The sequence below is a fragment of the Lolium perenne genome, chromosome 5 (genome assembly GCF_019359855.2).
Source record: "Lolium perenne isolate Kyuss_39 chromosome 5, Kyuss_2.0, whole genome shotgun sequence".
Classification (NCBI taxonomy): domain Eukaryota; kingdom Viridiplantae; phylum Streptophyta; class Magnoliopsida; order Poales; family Poaceae; genus Lolium; species Lolium perenne.
Window position 1 is genome coordinate 237,088,305 of NC_067248.2, and position 13,295 is coordinate 237,101,599.

The window sequence follows — 13,295 nt, forward strand, 5'->3', positions numbered from 1 at the left end:
CCGGTCATGGCCCGGTCACAGACCCGGTTTGGACCGAACGGGTCCGGCCTATGGCCCGATCTGACCGGCACCTGGACCGGACGGCCCGGCCCCAGGCCCGGTTGACCGGCCTCCTCGACTGTGCTGAGCTGAAACTCACCCAATGGTTATATTTCTCCCTAGATTATAAATTGGTCTACTTCCACCTTGGGCTGAATAAGTTCTTCCACTCTCTCTCCTCCATTGTTGACTTGGAAGAACTTGCCCTCTCTCTTGATTCCCCTATGATTCTTGCTCATTTCTTGAGGGATCTAAGAGAGGAGATCTAGATCTACAACCACCACCAATCCATCTCTCCTCTAAGTGAGGGGAACTTTTTAGATCTAGATCTTGGAGTCATTTGTTGATTTCCTCTTTGTTCTTCCTCTCTAATCTCATCCTGGCATTTGTTGCTTTGGTGGGATTTGAGTGTGAAGGATTTCAACACCTCTAGTGTTCTTGCTTTGCATCATTGCATAGTGTTGAGCTCTCCACCATGATTTGTTCGAGTGAGAGACTGTGAGCTTGTTACTCTTGGAGGGAGACCTCCTAGTTGGCTTGGCGGTTGGTGCTCCGGTGATCTCTTCAAAGAAGATTGTGAAGAGGCCCGGGCTTCTCCTTCGTGGAGCTTGTGAAGTGGTTTTTGAGCTTGCCATCTTCAGAGTGGAGGAAAAACTAACCATAAGGAAAGGGCCATTATCCTTTGTGGGTTTGGCTCGGAGAAGAAGGTGAGTCTTCATGGCGTTGGTAAATCCTTCGTGGGACCTCCACCTCTCCAAACGTGATGTACCTTCTTGCAAAGGAAGGGAACACACGAATACATCTTCGTCTCCGCGTGCCCCGATCGGTTATTTCTATACCCGAGCTTACTTTCCATGTGATAGTCATCGAGCTTGAAGTATCTATTATATCTTGCTATCACTTGTTGCTCATATATATATATATCTTGTGCCTATCTTGCTTAGCTCTAGTTGTTGTTGCACTTAGTTGAGCCTAGCATATTTAGGGTTTGTGCTTGTAGAATAAACATAGTTTAATTCTGCATTCTCACAAGTTAAATTCGTAAGAGTTTTTAAACGCCTATTCACCCCCCCTCTCTCTATGCCACATCTCGTCCTTTCAAGTAGCAATAAGATTTTTGTATTTCACCATACCGCGTATTTTTATGCTTGTCTATGCAGGATCTCAAAATAATAAGGAAATGATGAAATATAAATAAAAACTACTCCCTCCGGTCTCTTTTAATTGACTCAGATTTAGTACAATTTTATACTAAATTTGAGTCAATTAAAAAGGACCGTAGGGAGTATCATTTTATGGTATTTTGATGTGATAAAAATCATTTAAGCACTTAATTATGCACCTAGGTGAAAGGAGGATGTGATGACAACTTCCGGAAGGTTTAGCGGACATCGGTACAGGGGGAGTCTGCCCGTACCGTCCGCCCATCCACCGTGTCAAGAGGACCACCTCGTCAAATACTCTCGCCTCCTGCAGACGGATCTGATATCCAAGCACACACACGACCACGAACACCAGAACGCCGCCCCAGAAGAGATCTCAAGGAAGAACGGGAAGGGGCATCATCCAAGTTGCTACTCGGATCATTGGAGGACAAGGCATCATCACATTCATCATCAACCCCAACACCATCACCATCTCCACCCCGTTCATCTCATTAGATTATAATCTCCTTTGTTATTGTGGGTTTGTACTTGAATTCACACCGTTACCTTTATTCCATTCGCAATATTATGATGATGTTCTTGATTGTTTCCATGTGTGAGTAGTTCACTTTGTTCTTGGGGGAGATGGAGAAACTCTAGTAATATTATAATATGAATGCAGACGGTTTATAGCTTTGCACTATGATTGTATGTTGTCTCTTGTGATGTTACATGAAGTCGACCATGTAACATTTGCCTAAGGGTCATGGGAGGGAACTACCTTCGGAAGTATGATAGTGTATACGGCGGGAAGTGATATACCGTGTGCGGTGCATTATTGTATGGAAGGAGGGGACAAGAGAGGACTCACCATGCTTCACAAATAACCATGAGGTAATCCCTTAATTGTGATGGATCAATAGGTGGCTTGCCAAAGGTCATCGTCGTGGTTATTCAGGGATGTGTTAGAAGATACCTATTCAATATCGAGCCTTTCCCACATACAACGAGAGCAAAGATATGAATTATCTAGTTTGTGTTCTTAGTTAATACTAGAGGTGAAACCAAAAGCCCCGAGAACATTTTAGCCTTATTAAAGTTTAAACTTAATCCTTAGTCATAATTGCACTCTTTTATTTCAGTTATTTACTTTATAAAACCACCATATAAAACTCTTTCAAAACAACACCTCGTTTGAAATTTAAGACAACTTTAAGTAATTCTAGATAAATAGCAGCAAAGGGCATTAAGATCTTTACTAGTAGCTCATCGTTGTTCGATACTCTTATTTCGAAACTAGCTACAACGGATATGTGTACTTGCAGCCATCACCCCTCTACATGTCGCTTGAGGTGGTCGTAAGCTCGTGCGACCCCGAGGAAGGTGGCAGCGAGGCCCTTATCACTCCGCCTCTTGTGGTCATCCCTAGATGTTCGGGCGGCGGCCCTGGATGTGAGGACTGTGTCAACTTCATGGCAAGTTTCACTCGTGAGTGCAGGCCAATGACCTCGGTCGTGCGGGCGGCGAGGTCACGACGAGCGTGGGTGCGGTGTGTTGGGTTCCCCATTTGCCCTTGCGTCATATATGAGGGGACCACTACCTTCATCTGTGTGAGGTGGTCCCCGGCTGGATCTAGGCTCTCGGGGCCTCATGCTCGATGTATCCTAGAGCTAGAAGGGCAGATGTTGGTGTGGTGTTCAGGAATGAGCGAAACCATTGGCCGGCAGGAGTCCACGATGATGATGACGCATCAAGATCGGCTCCCTCCTTGGAGGCTTTGTTGAGGTCCATTCGCCACCCCACGCCCCTAGCTATTTGGTTAAAAACCCTATTCCCTTGCTTGGGTGGCGACGGTGATGTCGCTTCCCTCCCTAGAGGCGTCGGCCAAGAACTACTAGAGTGGTTGGGGCTTCTTTAAAGAAAACTATTAGCTAAATAATACGTGATATTAATAAAAAAGTGAAAATGCAAAATACACCTAAATAAAAGTTGTATAATCCAGAAAAGTTCAACAACATAGAAATAGAAAATTGATTTGATCTTTTATGCACGGTTGTGCCGGATACAGAAGGAAATAAAGCTATTTGGAGGATGGCAATTGCAAAGTCAGATGTAGCTAAATCCAATGTTCAAGAAATCGTGAATCGCTAACTTATCGGTCAGCCTTAAAATGTAGATTAACCGCTTATCGGACGATTAATCGATTTTATCGGTCGGCCATTTATCAGCTTAATTTTTTGTAAATTCTAATTTTTAGCACTAAATTTTATATAATATGCTATGCATAGATAATATTGAAGCATTGAACAGAAGTATTACCTTGATTTCTTGCATTTGAATCAATAAAAATGAAAATTTTAAGCTAATGTATAGTTCTACAAGACAATAGAACAAAAATAACGGCTGCTAGACCGAATTTCAGCGAAATTTCATTAAAAATCGGCCAAAATATCGGTCATCGGACTGAAAATCGGCCAAAATATCGGTGTGGCGATAAGTTACCACCCGATTCACGATAAATCGGTATCTCGGCCGATTTTTTGAACAGTGGCTAAATCCATGTCAGTTGAAGTTCTTCTCTGACGGTGCACTTGAAATATCTGCCCATCATCGTGTGGACGTAGGAGTTCCCATGATTCGGGGAACTCGTGATGCTTGGCTGCCTGGAAGGAGGAGGCAGGAAGCAACTAGAGGATTAAGCAACGCTAAAACAAAGAGTTGCAAAGAAAAGGTACTTAGTGGTGGGCTGCATCTTGCATGATTACATGGTAGAAGCAAGAAAAGGAAGGCGCCATGATTCTTGTTCAAGTTCACATGCAGTATCTGTATCACACATAATTAACACACGCACAGCACATGTATGTACATATGATAGCATGATCAACCCCGGCTTTCACTCACCGCGCGCCGTTGGTTAGCGTACACGATATCACTGGCAAATAACAATCTTTCTTGTCAAACCATACATACATGTATCCTAAATATAGTACATATGACATGGCTTAGAATCGTCTTCTTCTCAACAACGATCTCTTTCAGCTCCCAAGTGGCAGCTACCAATATAGAACTGTAGCTGGTCAAAAAGAAACTTCTATTGAGTTTGTCTACTTTTGTAGCACTGCTTCCATACCTCACGAATACTTTTATTACTATGAGAGTTTACGTGATTGATTGACAAAAAGGAAGAGTATTTAGGGCATTTTTAGTGGAGACGGGAGGGCAGGAGACGGGATCTTTGTCATATCGAACAAGGAATCATACTGTTGAAGCAAGATGGCAGGATGGAGTTCGCTCCACGCCACATCGCCGGCTGCTGCTTCCTATAAATTCCCCGCCTTTTCCGTCTCCACTCCACTCATCAACCCCATTCCATCTCTCCTTCTGGAAACTGTACCGCGCGCCTCCCTGACTGGTCGCTGCTCGATCAGCTTCTAGCTACAACTTACAACTTAAGTAGAGCAGTTCTGTAATGGAGATGCGAGCAGGGGAGGCGCCGAGGCAGCTGCTGCCGCCGGGGTTCCGGTTCCACCCCACCGACGTGGAGGTGCTGCTGCAGTACCTCCGCCGCAAGGCCCTCTCGCGGCCGCTCCCCGCCGCCGTCATCCCCGTCGTCGACGCTGCGGCCTTGCCCGACCCATGGGACCTCCCTGGTGCGTGCCGGCGCGCGCGCCCAGACACTTTCTTGCACGCAAGCATGAATGTTCTCGGATGGAAATTAATCATTTTTCGTTGCATTTCGGTTGATTGTTGCAGGCGCGAGCGAAGGGGAGGCGGCGTACTTCTTCAGCCTGCGGCAGGCGCCGACGAGCGCCGGCGGCGGACGGCGGAGGAGAGCGGCCAGTGGGTACTGGAAGGCCACGGGGAAGGAGAAGCCGGTGCTCGTGCAGCTGCAAGGCCCGTCCGGGTCCGGCAGCGGCAAGCAGGTGCTCGTCGGCGTCAAGACGGCGCTCAAGTATCACCGCGGAAAGGCGCGGTCATCGCGGACAGAGTGGGTCATGCACGAGTACCGCCTCGCCGGCGCGGCCGCCGACCAGAAGCAGAGTGCCAATGGCTCCCAGGGTTGCGAATGGGTCGTGTGCCGGGTCTCTCTGAAGAGCAGAGCAAGGAGGCCAGCATCAGCCGGGGACGGTGAGACGACCGCCGCCGAGCACTTGCAAGATTATGCCGGCGATCACCACCACCCGTCATCGCCGTCGTCGAGCTGCGTCACCGACACATGCCACGCTTCGGATCACCAAGAAGAAGTCAGCAGCAGTTGCCAGAAGTAGTAGCATAAGTGATGCCACTCCAGCCTCCAGCGGCATGCCTCGGCAAAGATAGTTCGGCATGTGTAAACATCCACCCCCTCCCCCTCACCCCCTGTACTTCTCCTTGTACGTACGGTCATGGTACCATGATGATGAGAATGCCAGCACCAGTTTGAAGACGACTCCATCCATCCGGCCGTCCGAACAAATCTCCATTTAAGCAGCTGCGACATCCGTATCAGCTGTAACTTGCAAGTCTCACTTAAGCATTTATTAAGGAAAGGGAACCCCTGGATGATCAATTAAGTAATCAGTCGCTGCAACTGCAACTCGATCAGCTGTCATTTCCGCCAATGCACCAGTTCCTTTGGCTCTAATCCAAATTTTCAAATATAAACACGACCTAAAATTAGAAACGGCGACCATGAAGCGAAATGGCCGACGCTGCCAAGGCGACGCTGACAGGCTGAAGGCGATGGAGAGGGACTCGTGCGCTTTGCCTCAGACAGCACGGAACCATTTACAGTTTTCAGGAGGCAAAACGAGAGGGACTATCCATCTGACGTGTGGGGGCCGGTGACGACTGATGAACACTTCGATTGGCGCTTTCCCGGGGTGAATCGGCTCCGAGATTTTGGTTTGAATCGAGGGGGGCGGAGCACTGTCGATAGTTCAGTGGATGGTGATCTGCTCTCGAGTTGCCTCACGACTCTGAACTCTCCGCGAGTGACCGGCCGGCGCCGCACCCAGGTTGATAAGGACTGCAAAGTGCTTATTTTTTCTTTTTTTTGAAATATAATATATTACGCAAGCAAGCCGCCTCATTAAAAACCTTCCAGTCCCCCTTAGATACTCTGGTAAGAAAAAAAATGCGTAAGAAACTTGCTGCTCCAAGTTCAATCACGGTTACATCGTTAAAAAGGAATTGCAACATAAAGATAGGGGGGCCATCGACCCAAATACAAGAGGAATTAGTATCAAAGCAATTCCTAGCTAATTCATGAGGAGCAGAATTTGTATTCCTCCCTGAACTCCACCTTCCCAATAAATCCCACTTGAGACTAGATCGCAATAGCTTCATTCCAAATCCTTTTCGCACCCGAGCATAATTGGATCACCTCCAGGGAGTCAGGTTCTACCTCCACATGATTGCATCCTAAAGAATTTGCAAATGTTAGTCCATGTAACATCGCTATTGCCTCAGCCATGGTTGCCGATATCGCATGTGGGATTGTTTTTGTTTGGGCTGCAATAAATTCTCCCCTACTATTCCTTAAGATTGCTCCACATGCTCCTTTTTGTTCCTCCACTGAAAAAAGATGCATGAACATTTAACTTCACTGTATGTGCCTTTGGCTTCGACCATGTTCTTTTTTTTGGCCCGATCTCCATTGTTTCTTCATTGAATTTGCTGCAATCGCCTTAATTGAATTTGTACAATGCATAGTTGGTGGTATCTCTTCACCATGCGATATTTTCTGCCGCATCCACCAAATGTACCATGCAGCAATTGCAGTCACATTTTGTGTCTTAATAGAATCATATCTTGGGAGAACACAAGTAGGCGGTTTGAGCAGCTGTTCAAGGACATGAGGTCCCGACCTATCCAGTCCCTTTGCTTCAAACACCGCCTCCTCAAGGCCCAGCGCTCTCCAATATTCGCTGCACCCTGACAGTTAAATAACATGTGTAGGACATCTTCATCTTCTATGTTACAAATTGGGCAGATGCCACTATCTCCAATGTGGCGGCTAAAAAGAATTGCCTTCAAAGATATAATACCATGCATAATTCTCCAACAGTAAATTTTAACTTTTGCAGGTACCTCTAATTTCCAGAGGTTCTTCCACATCGGGTTATTCAGAGGTGCTCCCGAAATAAGAGATCGACATGTAACTCCATTAAACTGGTGTTTCCACTCCACATGATAGGCAGATTTAACTGAGAAAACTCCAGATCGGTTATAGTGCCAAGCTATGAAATCATTGAAACCATTGGATGTCAGAGGGATTAGGAGAATTCTTTGTGCGTTAACTTGGTGGAATATTGATCGAATTAAGTCTTCATCCCACGTACCAGAGCTTGGGTCAATTAACTCATGAACCTTGGTCAGAATGCACTCACTCCTGGGAGATAAAATCTTCCTATTTGGGCTCGATGGGATCCAGGAATCCTTCCAAATATTAATAGATTCACCACTACCCACTCGCTATATGCATCCTCTATTAAAAGTTTGTATCCCTGCCACTATACTTTGCCAAGTAAATGACGAACCAGCTTTAGGTCCAGCCCTCAGAATATCACCAGATGGATAATACTTGGCTCGCAAAATCAAAGCACAAAGTGAATTGGGATTATCAATAAGCCTCCAGACTTGCTTTGCTAACATTGCAAGGTTGAAAGCATGTGAAAGGACACGGATGCCGCCTAGAGGGGGGAGTGAATAGACGGTTTAAAACTTTAACGAATATGGCTTAACAAATGCGAAATAAAACTAGTGTTTAATTTGTCAAGCACAAAACCTATATAACTAGGGTTCACCTATGTGCACCAATGACTTATGCTAAGTAATTCAAGCAACTATGTGATAGCAAGATATATAATTTCAAGCACGAAGGCTATCACAAAGTAAAGTGCATAAGTAAAGAGCTCGGGTATAGAAATAACCGAAGTGACGCGGAGACAACAATGTATCCCGAAGTTCACACTCTTACGAGTGCTACTCTCTGTTGGAGCGGTGTGGAGGACAAGTCACTCCAAACGCACGAGGGCCACCGTATTCTCCTCGAGAATTCCCACCCAAAGAGATGTCCTCGATACACTATGAAACCTTAGGGTGGTCACCGAACCTGCACAAAGCTTGGGGCTATCTCCACAACTTAATTGGAGGCTCCCAATAAATTGCCACAAAGGTCTTGCCCTTGAGGAATCTCCACAACTTAATTGGAGGCCCCAAGAGCACCACTAAGCCACAAAGCACAAATCTTGACATAATCTCCACAACTTAATTGGAGGCCCCAAGAACACCACAAATACCACTAAGCCGTCTAGGGTCCAAAGACCCAAGAGGAACAAGCTCCCGAAGTGTATGTCTCGTGAACTATCACCTCCACGTATCGCCGTGGAGAAGTCAAACCGATGCACCAAATGCAATGGCTAGAACACCATAAAGATGCCCAATCCTTCACTCTAAAATTCCAACAAAGCTACAAAAGCTATTGGGAGAATAAGAGATTAATTACAATCAATTTAACAGCTGAATCGAATAAGTTTTTTTGGAAACTAAATGAGTCAGGTATGTTTACAGTTAAGTCGATGTATCTTGATATGATGAATGGGCACACTATTTACCTTCGTAAATATTTATGGAAGTTGAAGATCCCTTTGAAGATAAATTTTTTATGTGGTTCCTTAATAATAAAGTGCTTTTGACTAAGGATAACTTAGCTAAACGGAAGTGGAATGGTTGTCAAAAATGTTGTTTTTGTGATTCCATGGAAACCGTGAATCATTTATTTGTTCATTGCCCGTTTGCGCAGATAATATGGCGTATGATGTACCTTACTTACAACATTCCTCCGCCAGCTAATATTACTAATATGTTTGGTAGATGGCTCAATGGAGTGAGGAAAGAGGACAAACAAAAAATTCGAATAGGTGTTTCGGCCCTATGTTGGGCTATTTGGAGGACTAGAAATGATATGATCTTTAACAAACAAAGTGGGACTAATTTTTTGCAGGTTATCCGGCGAGCTGCTCATTCAATTCAGCAATGGGCGTTACTCCTCCCTATGGAGCAGCGGGAGGCTATGGTTATTGGATGCAACCGGATGCTACTGCTTGCTCAGGACTTCTATTTCCAGGCTACTGGGTGGCGACATCTTGATAGAATAGCAAATGCAAATGAATAGCAAATGCATAGCCTTTCTATTAGAATACAAAACATTAAAATACACAATTTATACATCCAAACAGGAGTTAGAATTGGATGCCACCATTTGATTCAAACAACAAATATCCTGCACATCCCAACAACATAATTGAATTGGAGATCATTTCCTTTCCATCTTAGGTTTGGAATTCTCCTCCAATTCAATTCTAGGACCTAATTTTGTGCATCCAAATATAGGGTTAGTCTAAATAACCTGATGATGTAGAGGATATTTTTGGAAGTGCTTACCTAGTAAAATGGAGTGGCAAGGATGAGCTTACTGCTTCTCCCTAGTACTTGTTCTTGCTTATCATGTTGAGAAACCTTCGAGTCCATCTTAATTTGTTGGGTTTCTCCCAAAGATTAATCTTGTAAAAACTCACGGAACAAGGGCAATGCTATAGAAAAATATTTTGGATCCACAGCTTCGAATCATCACGAAGATTATATGTACTTTCAACCAAAACTATATGAATAATGATGTGTTTGGCACATCGTCACATATATAACTTGATAGAACAAACAATGGAGCACAATAACATATAATTATCCCAATACATAGAATTCACAAAAATATTAAAAAATAAACGTGGTAAAGTAGTTTTCCCACATATATTTTCCACATGCTGAAAGTATCGATGGAAGCACTTGTCGTGCATGAAAGAAAGACCGAGAGCTATATTCAAAAATTTATGAAGCATTCTCCAACTATTTAGCCTCTTAGTTCTCTCATGTATGAACATAGTTGCCACCAGGCAAATAGTTGTATACAAGGAATGTCTCTTGGTCACTTCAACGATCAAGAGTCTCACATGTCTTGCAATGTTAGCCTCAGTCAGTGTTTTGGCATCCGTAACCGTATACCTCCATTGCATCCCACCCTTTTGTCATTCAACCTCAATTTTTTTTATTACTCACTCTGTCCTAAAAAAAGCTTCTCAACCTTTTCTACATACGGATATATCTATAACTAAAATATATCTATATACATCCGAGTCTAGATAAAGTTGAGAAGCTTTTTTGTGAAACGGAGGGAGAACTACATATAACACTAATTTAGCTCATATATGACATAATTTGTTTAAATTTTCCCTCCCTCCGCTATACACTTGACTCTTTTGTTCCTACTAGCAATTCTGTGCATTATCACATCTTACTTAGGTTCCAGACTTCACACAATAGTCAACCTGTTCGGATCGGTCCTTGTTGAGTTTAATTAAACCAAGTAAAGAGGTTGTCACTTTTGATGAAGTAGAGACTGGCCATGGCGTGGAGGCATGCGACAATGATGCCTGGAAGGAGAAGAGGCAAGAGTGAGTAGATGCAATGTGGGAATCCAGAGGCAACACCACCATCTGAGAAGAAGAAGTGAAGAAGTGAAGAAGAAACCCCCTTTGATCCCCTATTTCTCGAACCCCAATTTGATCCCCGTATGTTGAATTACCCCGTGATGATAAACTGCCATTCGTGGTAGCTAGGGAGCATTCTGTTATGAACTACCATTCGTACTAGCTAGGGCTAATTTCGTGAACTACTAGCTTCGTTAGCCTGCAACTGTCATGAACTGATTCCTGTGTGATGGTGGTGATAGCATGGTAAGTCTACCAGTTGTAGATAAGTGGTGACCTTAGGCATGCCTGTATGGTACCAAACAGCCGTAATCTCATCTCCATGGAGATTTGGGGTTAGCTGCAGCCAAACAAACAAAAAGTCCTTTTTGGCCCAAACCATGCAGCCCGATTCCGGCCCGTGGCTCGCTCCGGACACGCAGGTGCGCTCGCACCACTTCACCATTGAGCCACGATTCGGGCCCAGGCTACCAAACGCGCCATATGTACAAATGACACACTCCACTGCAATATACTGGTACTGTATGTACAAAGGACACACTCCACTGCAATATATTGGTATTGTATGTACAAAGGACACACACTCCAGTACTCCACTGCAGGGTTCCTCCTCCCCCCACCGCCACGCAATCCGTCCTACTAGTAGCGCCTATGTACAAAGGGTAAAATCAACACACTCACACACACACTCCATCAACATCTAGAAACTCCTCTTTCTCCTCCACCACCGACCTCCCGCAACCACCATTGCGAATCGGCCGCCGGATCCATCAGTTCTGGTCGTCTGATGTCTACGGGTGCTTCTATTCTTGTAGACAGTGTTGGGCCTCCAAGAACAGAGGTTTGTAGAACAGCAGCAAGTTTCCCTTAAGTGGGTCACCCAAGGTTTATCGAACTCAGGGAGGAAGAGGTCAAAGATATCCCTCTCAAGCAACCCTGCAACCACAAAGCAAGAAGTCTCTTGTGTCCCCAACACACCTAATAGGTGCACTACTTCGGCGAAGAGATAGTGAAATACAGGTGGTATGAATAAGTATGAGCAGTAGTAACGGCGCCAGAAAAGTGCTTTGCTGTCCAGGACTGGCGTGTGGTTGATGGTGGTAATATTGCGAGCGATACAGATGCGATGAGAACAGTAAACAAGCAGTGATAGCAGCATTTAGGAACAAGGCCTAGGGATTATACTTTCACTAGTGGACATTCTCAACATTGCAATCATAAAGGAATATAAATATAAGCACTTCACTATGCTATTCCAAATTACTCTCTGGCAAGATAACGAACTCTAATTCATCATGTAGGAAAACCTTAAAGATGTATTCCCAATTACTAATGAACACCCCACGCTGTCACTTTGAGCATTCACAGGAGGTACTAACACACCACAATTTCATAGAGACATCTAACTCAAATCATAACTCAGTGAATAAGTATTCTGTGAAATATAGCCTAAGAGACCCACACGGTGCACACACTGTCACCTTTACACACGTGGGACAAGGAGTCTCCGGAGATCACATAAGTAAAATCCACTTGACTAGCATAATGACATCTAGATTACAAGCATCATCATATGAATCTCAATCATGTAAGGCAGCTCATGAGATTATTGTATTGAAGTACATAGGGAGAGAGATGAACCACATAGCTACCGGTACAGCCCTTAGCCTCGATGGAGAACTACTCCCTCCTCATGGGAGACAGCAGCGTTGATGAAGATGGCGGTGGAGTCGATGGAGAAGCCTTCCGGGGGCACTTCCCCGTCCCGGCGGCGTGCCGGAACAGAGACTCCTGTCCCCCAGATCTTGGCTTCGCGATGGCGGCAGCTCTGGAAGGTTTCTCGTACCGTGGCTTTTTCGTATCGAAGATTTAGGTCAGGGACCTTTATATAGGCGAAGAGGCGGAGTCGGAAGGTCGACGAGACGGCGACACAGTAGGGGGGCGCGGCCAAGGCCTGGGCCGCGCCACCCTGTCGTCTGGGGCCCACAGGGCCCTCCTCTGGTGGCTCTCGGGTGTTCTGGAAGCTTCGTGTGATTCTAAGATGCTGGGCGTTGATTTCGTCCAATTCCGAGAATATTTCCTTACTAGGATTTCTGAAACCAAAAGCAAAAACAGAACTGCACTTCGGCATCTCGTCAATAGGTTAGTTCCGGAAAACGCATAAAATCATCATAAAGTGTGAACAAAACATGTAGGTATTGTCATAAAACAAGCATGGAACATCAGAAATTATAGATACGTTGGAGACGTATCAGCATCCCCAAGCTTAGTTCCTACTCGTCCCGAGTAGGTAAACGATAACAAAGATAATTTCTGAAGTGACATGCCACCAACATGATCTTAATCATACTATTGTAAAGCATATGAGATGAATGCAGCGATTCAAGACAATGGTAAAGATAATGAGTAAACAACTGAATCATATAGCAAAGACTTTTCATGAATAGTACTTTCGAGACAAGCATCGATAAGTCTTGCATAAGAGTTAACTCATAAAGCAATAAATTCAAAGTAAAGGCATTGAAGCAACACAAAGGAAGATTAAGTTTCAGCGGTTGCTTTCAACTTGTAACATGTATATCTC

The 13,295-nt window shown here is 44.7% G+C and overlaps 1 protein-coding gene across 1 annotated transcript; it reads left to right on the forward strand.

Moving 5' to 3' along the window:
• The first annotated feature begins 4,523 nt into the window (after window positions 1-4,523).
• LOC127302352 (NAC domain-containing protein 41) lies at window positions 4,524-5,610 on the forward strand. Its single transcript, XM_051332788.2, has 2 exons — window positions 4,524-4,834; window positions 4,938-5,610. The coding sequence occupies exons 1-2, from the start codon at window positions 4,654-4,656 to the stop codon at window positions 5,450-5,452; spliced, it is 696 nt and encodes a 231-aa protein (XP_051188748.1). The 5' UTR covers window positions 4,524-4,653; the 3' UTR covers window positions 5,453-5,610.
• The last annotated feature ends 7,685 nt before the right edge of the window (window positions 5,611-13,295 follow it).

Bases quoted from the DNA above. Each gene is read 5' to 3' on its own strand.
- LOC127302352 (XM_051332788.2), top strand. From the start codon at position 4,654: ATGGAGATGCGAGCAGGGGAGGCGCCGAGGCAGCTGCTGCCGCCGGGG. The intron at 4,835-4,937 runs GTGCGTGCCGGC...TGATTGTTGCAG, and splicing joins CGACCCATGGGACCTCCCTG to GCGCGAGCGAAGGGGAGGCG.